Source organism: Monopterus albus, unplaced genomic scaffold (assembly GCF_001952655.1).
Source record: "Monopterus albus unplaced genomic scaffold, M_albus_1.0 scaffold211.1, whole genome shotgun sequence".
In the NCBI taxonomy this organism is placed as follows: Eukaryota; Metazoa; Chordata; class Actinopteri; order Synbranchiformes; family Synbranchidae; genus Monopterus; species Monopterus albus.
Genome location: NW_018128091.1, coordinates 175,746 through 185,171, shown reverse-complemented (window position 1 = coordinate 185,171; position 9,426 = coordinate 175,746). Strand labels below are relative to the sequence as shown.

The following is a 9,426-nucleotide window of genomic DNA, read 5'->3' as shown; positions in this document are numbered from 1 at the left end:
GTGGCTGGGCGCACCCTTAGAGATAGGGTGAGGAGCTTGGTCACCTGGGAGGAGCTCAGAGTAGAACCGCTGCTCCTCCACATCGAGAGGAGCCAGCTGAGGTGGCTCGGGCATCTGGACGCCTTCCTAGGGAGGTGTTCCGGGCATGTCCCACTGGGAGCGGGCCCCGGGGAAGACCCAGGACATGCTGGAGGGACTACGTCTCTTGGCTGGCCTGGGAACGCCTTGGCATTCCCCCGGAGGAGCTGGAGGAAGTGTCTAGAGAGAGGGAAGTCTGGGCATCTTTGCTTAGACTGCTGCCCCCGTGACCCGGTTCCGGATAAGTGGAGGAAAATGGATGGACGGATGGACATTAATGTCTAATAATTATCTGACTAATTTATTCATTTCTAACAAGGACCATCATCAAGAAGGCACAGCAGAGGATGTACTTCCTGTGCCAGCTCAGGAAGTTCGACCTGCCCCAGGAGCTGCTGATACAGTTCTACAGAGGAATCATCGAGTCCGTTCTCTGCACCTCCATCACTGTCTGGTTTGGCTCAGCAACCAAACAGGACAAGTACAGACAGTTAGGACGGCAGAAAAGGTCATTGGTGTGCGCCTGCCCTCCATAGAGGGCCTGTACACCTCACGGGTCAAAAGGAGAGCGGAGAAGATTTCTGTAGACCCCTCACACCCTGGACACAATCTGTTTGAACTCCTCCCCTTTGGATGGCGTTACAGGTCACTGTTCGCCAAGACAACCAGGCACAAGGACAGTTTCTTCCCCGAGCCGTCATTCTGTTTAACACTAAACCCATGAGAGTATGACTGGATAATAACCCTCAGTGCAATACCTTCCCCCAGTGCAATAACGGTAAATATACATTGTAAAGATTATACAGATTTGTACAGGTCTCTGTTTTTATTTTAAGTACTCCATTTTTATTCTATTTTTATCTCGTCTCCCAATGAACATTCCTTTTTCTGACTGCGTTGTGTATTGCTTGTTTATACTGTTTATATTGTTATACTACACAGCGTTATGTTGGTATATTGTCTACTTGCCCCTTGCAACAGCAATGTACCATGGGGATATGTATGTGCACATTGAGAGCCGCTGTACCAGAGTCAAATTCCTCCTGTGTCCAACACACATGGCCAATAAAGCCGATTCTGATTCTGATTCTTTTGTCAATGTTTTGCTTCAAATCTCAGCATGACGGGTTCATGTAAGATCTGTTTTATCAAAATAAATTAAGTGTTGCCATGTAAAAGAGGAGAGCCCAGTCTCCACTGTACTCTCTATATGAATACCTGTCCAGTCAAATTATAGTGTTTATTTAGTAGCGTGGTGTATTTTTGATTTTGCTGTGGTTAATTGGCCCAAACCTCATTGTTCAGTTGGACCAATAAGGGCCCAATGAAAGCTTTTTTCAGAGCCATCCCAAGACCATCATGGACAGTATATCCATACTTTCAAACTTAGATCATATTGTACTGGTAATTTCATCTTTCATTTGACATTTTTGTGCCTCTGTGAGGCCCATAGTTGTCACCTCATATTACAGCCAAGTGTAGTGAGGAATCTAACTGATAAAGTTTTAACCATGTGAAGCGTCACCCTGTTATTGTTGACAGTTACTTCTGTGTTGGAATGTATTCATTCAATAAGTAACTGATCTCATCTGGCAGACTGTGTTATGTTCTTTTATAGATGGACCCAATGTACTGGGTCATTCCGAGAGTGGGAATATAAAGCAAAGTTTATTACAAATAACAGGTGATGTGATAAGGAAAGAGGGAGAGAGAAAAACAGCAGAGCCAGTTCTGAACTGTAGCAGGAGGCAGAGATGTTTCGGGCAGGAGAGAAGGTTCTACGAGCTGTGGACGAAGGCAGGCTGGGCAGTGGAGAAAAGAGTGTGGTTGCAGTGAGCTTGAGAATGCGGGCTCACCGGTGGAGAGGTGATCAGAGTAGCAATGAGCTTGAGAGAGCTGGACTCATGGAGAAATGGACAGCAGAGTTGCAGCTAATGTGAGAGCACTGGGATCACAAGAGGCGGGGAGAGTATTTCTGGAGCAGAGAGCGGAACCTGGAGAAAGCCTGTAGTGACCAGGTCAAATGTGGTTGGAGAAATTCTTGGCAACCTCTGGCTGTTAATCTGTAAACTGAGTAAGTCACCTGTTGCTTTTTATGTTCTTTCTCAGTCACACACATACAAACACACCAGTGTTATCCTACACTGAGAACATGTGCTGACCTCTTCCTGGCCTCACCTCCAACTCTCTTTACCAATTTCAGTTTCAACTTAAAGGTGTTGTATTCACAGGACAGGGAAAACACTTTTCCCTGCCGAAGGAACTTTCAGCATCATCGTATATATGATATCTTTGTAAAGAAGGGTGAACGTTGTCTATGCAGTGAGGCTGGAAGGAAGACAATAGAACATTAAGATGAGGAATGAAAAGAAAAAATTAGCATGCATTAGTGAATGAACTGACTTTGAAACTTGTTTTGTGTACACTCTGTAGTTTTGTCATTAATAAATTTCAATAGAAAAGAGTGTCATTCCACAGTGGATTCTATCTGCTGTATTGGCAATCCTGGCACCAATACCCTGTCAGTAATACACTCACTTTTGCCTCCATCCTTCTCTCACACAGTTTCTCATCCCCTCACCCTGTGTTACTCTGTTTCCTAGCTCCTTTACTTCTGTCAAACATACACATCAGCTGACTAATCAGATCCAAATGTTTCAGCTTGCTGTGCCAGTGCGTTGTCATAGCAACCAGCTGTCAAATGTCCACAGGCTTGCCCCTGCTGCCTTGCAGATTGTTTACACATGTACAAGTGACTCTGCTGATGGATGGTTGTTTACTGTATGTTTGTTTAATGTATTCAGCTATTTTGAAAATTGATCACTCAGTCAAGTTATTCAACAAGCAAAAATACCAAACGTTTACAAGCTTTACTAGCTTCTCAAATGTGAAGATTTCCTTTCTTTATGTCACCCAGGGCTCCACATTGTCTGACATTTTATAAACTAAATGATTAATCAGTCAATTGAAAAGATAATCAAGAGATCAATAGAATAGAATAAGTGAAGTAATCATTATCCCATCCAGACTGGACTTGAACAATGAGGACAGTGAGGAAGTGCAAGGCCTACTGGCTTCTAAAGGAGAATGAAGAGGAGACAGAAGGTGGAAAGTGAGTGAGCCGACAGGTGTAGAAGTAATGACAGACATCAGTGGCTGTGACATTTCATATGTCCATGAGCTAGAAATAGATGCAGATAAAACAGATCCCCCCTGTTTGGAAGAGGAACTGTTTCAGTATGACTGCCAGTAAGAAAGCAGTGTGCATGACTGGATTCTCCTGAAGTGATGCAACATCCCAGAAGAAGACATCACGTTTTTGGGAGTTTGTAGATCATGAGTGTCAGGTCCGCTCCTCCTCCTCTCTGTGAAGCGCACCGCTGAGGCGCATTCCATCCTCTCTCGTCCTGCAGGATCGGCACCTCAGCTGTGTCGCATTTAGTAATCAGTGACTCGCTGGGTGAAGCGCACCGCTGAGGCGCATTCCATCCTGTCTACTCACCTGTCTGTCCTGGTCCTCCCTTCCTTATTTAAGCCTTTGGCAGATGCTTGACTTCTAGTTGGTCATTTGGAATCAGAAGTGGCTTATATGAAAGGCAAAGGCCTCTAGATTATGCTTATTTTACCAAAATAAAATGTTATTATTTCTTGATTTTTAATTAGGACAGAAAGGTCAGACTTTGCTTAGACAAAAGTCTTGTCGCATAACAAAATAATGTACAGTACAGAACATAAAGTCATGGTGCCATGGAAAAAGAATTAATATTGTGTATGACTCCCATGAGCTTGGAGGACTGCATCCATACGGCTCGGCAATGACTCAAATAACTTATTAATGAAGTCATTTGGAATGGCAAAGAAAGCATTCTTGCAGGACTCCCAGAGTTCATGAAGATTGTTTGGTTTCATCTTCAATGCCTCCTCCTTCATCTTACCCCAGACATGCTCAATAATGTTCATGTCTGGTGACTGGGCTGGCCAATCCTGGAGCACCTTGACCTTCTTTGCTTTCAGGAACTTTGATGTGGAGGCTGAAGTATGAGAAGCCATCCGGCTGAAGAATTTTCCCTCTCTTGTGGTTTGGAATGTAATGGGCAGCAAGAATGTCTTGATACTTCAGGCTGTTGATGTTGCCATCCACTCTGCAGATCTCTCGCACACCCCCATACTGTAATGTAATAACGTAACCCCAAACCATGATTTTATCTCCATCGAACTTGACTGTTTTCTGTGGGAATCTTGGGTCGATGCAGGTTCCAATAGGTCTTCTGCAATATTTGCGATGATTGGGATGCAGTTCAATAGATGATTCATCAGAAAAATCAACCTTCTGCCACTTTTCCACTGTCCATCCTTCCTGCAAGCTGTGGGCCTTGGCAAATGCAACACAATTTTTTTGTTGTCTTCTGTTTAATGCTGGTTTCTGAGCACTAATTCGGCCATTGAGACCACTGTGTGAGTGAATTTGACAAACTGTTCTTGTAGATACAGGGGGTTCTGGTGACCAGTTTTTATGTAGCTCTGCTGCAGTTGAAAAAAGGGCTGGCCCTGGACTGTCGAAGCAACAACCGGTCGTCTTGAACAGTTGTCTCTAGGTGGTCTGCCTGACCTGGGCCTGTCATGAACATCACCAGTTTCTTTAAATCTTTTTCTCTTCTCCACTTGATGTTTAGATACATTAAAGATGTCTGCCACCTCAGCAGGAGACTTGGTCTTCAGGCTCTTGATGATCAGCACTTTGGTCTGTGGTTGAATCTTTGGCATGCTGTTAGGTCAGGTTGCATTTCAAATGAAGGTTGGGTGTGCTGGGTTCTTCTTATACACACCTGGGGATGTGTTAATTACAGTATTTGTCACAGGTGACACTCTAATCTGTGATTGGTTAAATCCTTTAAAGATACAGCAAGACTTTTGTCCTTGCAGAAACAGATGTTATGGGCTTTACCAAGCTGTGAACATCAGGACACTTTTTGATGGTTTCATTTTGCACCCAGTTATTAATGTTAATGCCCTTGACATTAAAATTAACAATTTATTGTGACAACTGAATGATTAGAAATAAAGTTATATGACATTTTAGGTTACTATGTCCTTATAGGACAAGACTTTTATCAGGGAGTGTATGTGAGTGATAGTTAATTATAGGCTAGTGAGTGCCATCGTATTGACTATGTAAATCGCATTAGTCTGAGTAACCACCCCCTCAGGGAATCACTGTCTGTAAAGGGGCTGAAAGGTTTTGAGTGACAAAGAATGTGAGTGAATGTGTGAGAGTTTGAGAAAGTAGAGTAGGAAGACGAAGTTAGAAGTGAAGGGAAAAGACTCCGAGAAGGAAGCAGAGGAAGGGAGGAAAATTCAGAGTGAAGCTGGCTGAGCACCAGAGATGTGTAACCATGCAGTCCTTTACCAGAAAGCAGTTTTCCAGGGAGGCTGAGGATCACCTACAATGATAATGAAATTTAGGGGGCATTGGTGGCCTAAAGGATAGAGAAGTGAGTCAGTGATAGGTTACTGGTTCAATCCTCAGACTGACAGGATTAAACCCTCATTAACACCACTGTAAACCCTCATTAACACCACTGTAATGTCCTCAAGCAAGGCCCTTAACCCTACTGCTCCAGTGGAGGTCAGTCTGTGGTGTGAATGCAGAGCATCCCTGAAAAAGAGTAACGAAAGTGCATCCATATAGTGGCACCACACAAAGGAAGCCCCGTGCAACATCTTTGAGGTGGACTGGAATTTTGACAGTGTTTGTCCCTCAAGTTTTGATGAGTGTTGAATCACCAAAATTTCACAACAAATTTGACTTTGATACCTTAGTATAATTGCTGTCAAACAGTTGAGATGGTGTAGTCCTAAATCCTGACAGTTTTACACTTGACAAAGGCTTTTTTAATATATTTATTTATTTAATTTACTTGTAATATCACAGCTAAAACCTTTAGTTTGTTACTACTGAGTATTTTTTTTCAAGAACGTTACCTACAGAGGTTATTGTTTTTAATTTTCAAAAAGCCATCGGAAACTTGCCACAGGAGCCTCGAACAAAACTTGCTATAAAAGCTGGATTGACAGTCTTATATCAGTAGCCAGTGCAAGTGTCATGGACATTTCCATCATATTGTGTGAACTGGTAAAAACAGGCATTTGTATGGTTTCAGGTGGTGAAGACAGTTGGTCTGAGGGAGGTCTGGTTTTTTGGCCTGCAGTACACAGATAGTAAAGGCTATGTCACATGGCTCAAACTCAACAAGAAGGTGAGTGACCCTGAACACAACCACTATTTTATGTCTATTCGAACAATCAAATCTCAAACATACCACTTTTTATATCTTTGATTTATGGCCTTTTGGGGTGGTGGGGTAGCGCCGTGGTTAGTGCTGTTGCCTCACAGCAAGAAGGTTCCGGGTTCATGCCTTTCTGTGTGGAGTTTGCATGTTCTCCCTGTGCCTGTGTGGGTTCTCTCAGGGTGCTCCAGCTTCCTCCCACAGTCCAGAGACATGCAGCTTAGGTTGAGTGGTGACTCTAAATTATGGAGATAAAATACTATCATAAATGTTACAAATGCGTGTTTAACGTTTTGTCTGTAACAAGCGATTTGTGTGTGTGTGTCATGAGGATCACAAATGCGTACTGCGCAATCTGCACGTATAAAGCCATTTGTGTGTGTGTGTGTGTGTCAGGGCCGTACACAGACCTTTTTGAGGGGCATGTGCTTTAAATTATTTAATTTGTTGTTATGTATTAGATATTTTTGTTTATTTTATGTAATGTCCATTTGGAATAGCATTGTGTAAATACTTTTGTTTGGGAAACAGGTTTGGAAAATCAGATGTCCGAGTTTTCCACGTGTCGTTAAACGCACCGTGCATTCGTGGATCGTGGACTTTTGAGAGTGCGGAAAACACTCTCAAAAGTCCGTGTGTGCGCGGAAGGTGATTCGTGTGTGTTAGATGATCCACGCGTGCGTAGGTAACAATGTGTACGTACTTTCTAAAGAACTGCACACAAAAAAATCGATTTTAAGCGTTTGTAAAATGTGTTTTATGTGCAGTTTGTACAGCATGCATTTGTGAACAGCATGACACACACACACAAATGGCTTTATACGTGCGGATTGCGCAGTACGCATTTGTGATTCATGACACACACACACAAATTGCTTGTTACAGACAAAACGTTAAACACGCATTTATAACATTTATGATAGTATTTTATCTCCATACTAAATTGCCCCCAGGAGTGGTTGTGTATCTAGCCACAGGCGCTTCACATCAGTGGCTTCTGTGCTGGTCCCAAGCCCGGATAAAGAGAGAGGGTTGTGTCAGGAAGAGCATCCGGTATAAAACTGTGCCAAATCACTCACGCGAGTTGGATTTGCTATGGCGACCCCTAATGGGAACAGCCAGAAGTATTAGTAGTAGTAGTAGTAGTCGATTTGTGCAGATAAATGAATTCACTCAGTTTGAAACATAATAATTTTAATGTCCTGTGGTTGCACAGACTTAGATGTAAACACATGTATAATTCTACTTTAGTATTCTGTATCTAAAACCCACATAATGAATATGTTTTGCTTCCAGAAATGTCTCTATAATTTAGTTTTAAATGAAGACACAGAGTGTGAGTTCCTCAGGACTTTAGATTTATACTTTACATAGTGGCACAGAAATGTGAAGGGTGAAAGCTGCTACTGGGTTTGGGTGTTCTGTGCAGGTGACTGCGCAGGATGTGAAGAAGGAGAATCCCCTTCAGTTCAAGTTCAGAGCAAAGTTTTTCCCAGAGGATGTTTCTGAGGAGCTCATCCAGGAGATCACACAGAAGCTCTTCTTCCTGCAGGTACTGTACTGTACAGCTGAAGCAACAATATTATTTTGGCAGTATAGTCCACCAAAATTATACTGATGCAAAACTGAGCTGTGATTTACAGCTACAGTGTAGTCCTCATGTGTAAGTAACATTTCTGGTCTTAAGGTGAGAATATTTTTTCCTGTGTTTAATATTTGGGAAAAGTGATTTATTTCATAAATAAGAAAAGGTGTAAAACAGTATGTCTGGTTTGTATTTGTCAAAGTAATGTGTTTACAAAAGTATCATCTTGGTATCAGTGCTGAAACTCAAATGCTCTGCTCAGCTGTGTTGAAAAAGTGAACATGTGTACCAGCTAGTGGTAAAGCCAGGGGATCTCCAGACCTTTTATCATGTAATGCATGTACCAAATTCCATGGTGATCCCTCCAATAGTTCTCAAAATATAAATATTTCACTCTGAACCAACAGACTGATTGACTGACTGCAGTTTTTTATATCATCATTATTTAACTTGAGAAAGTTGACTGGGCATCTCATTCATCTCTGCTAGGAAACCCCTGTGGTTCCAACTACTGACTCACTGTGTTTGTGTGTGTGCATGTTTGTACATCCTCCCTTCAGGTGAAAGAAGCTATTCTGAATGATGAGAACTACTGTCCCCCAGAGACGGCCGTGCTGCTGGCCTCCTATGCTGTCCAGGCTAAGTACGGAGATTACAACAAAGACATTCACAAGCCTGGCTACCTGGCCTCTGACCGGCTACTGCCACAAAGGTAGGTATAGTATATGCATGTACACACCATAATACAGGTGCATCTCAATAAATTAGAATATTGTGGAAAAGTCCTTTTATTTCAGTAATTCAACTCAAATAGTGAAACTCGTGTATTATATAAATTCAGTACACACAGACTGAAGTAGTTTAAGCCGTTGGGTCTTTTAATTGTGATGATTTTGGCCTCACATTTAACAAAAACCCACCAATTCACTATCTCAATAAATTAGAATACCTCATAAGACCTATAAAAAACATTTTTAGTGAATTGCTGGCCTTCTGGAAAGTATGTTCATTTACTGTATATGTACTCAATATTTGGTAGGGGCTCCTTTTGCTTTAATTACTGCCTCAATCCGGTGTGGCATGGAGGTGCTCAGTCTTCAGCTCATCTGCATTTTTTGGTCTCATTTCTCATTGTCCTCTTGACAAGACCACATAGATTCTCTATGGGGTTCAGGTCTGGTGAGTTTTCTGGCCAGTCACCCACACCAACACCATGGTCATTTAACCAACTTTTGGTGCTTTTGGCAGTGTGGGCAGGTGCCAAATCCTGCTGGAAAATGAAATCAGCATCTCCAAAAAGCTGGTCAGCCCAAGGAAGCATGAAGGGCTCTAAAATGTCTTGGTAAATGGGTGCAGTGACTGTGGTTTGCAAAAAACACAGTGGACCAACACCAGCAGATGACATTGCACCCCAAACCATCAGAGACTGTGGAAACTTAACACTGGACCTCAAGCAACTTGGGCTATGAGCTTCTC

General features: G+C 42.5%; 1 protein-coding gene across 3 annotated transcripts in view; it reads left to right on the top strand.

The window, feature by feature from the left end:
- Positions 1-9,426, top strand: part of LOC109970961 (radixin) — a 68,222-nt gene that overhangs the window by 43,806 nt on the left and 14,990 nt on the right. For all 3 annotated transcript variants that reach the window (XM_020618929.1, XM_020618927.1, XM_020618928.1), the window contains exons 4-6: positions 6,240-6,335; positions 7,795-7,917; positions 8,511-8,662. In XM_020618929.1, coding sequence (XP_020474585.1) covers positions 6,240-6,335; positions 7,795-7,917; positions 8,511-8,662 — 371 coding nt within the window. The remainder of the gene's footprint in view (positions 1-6,239; positions 6,336-7,794; positions 7,918-8,510; positions 8,663-9,426) is intronic.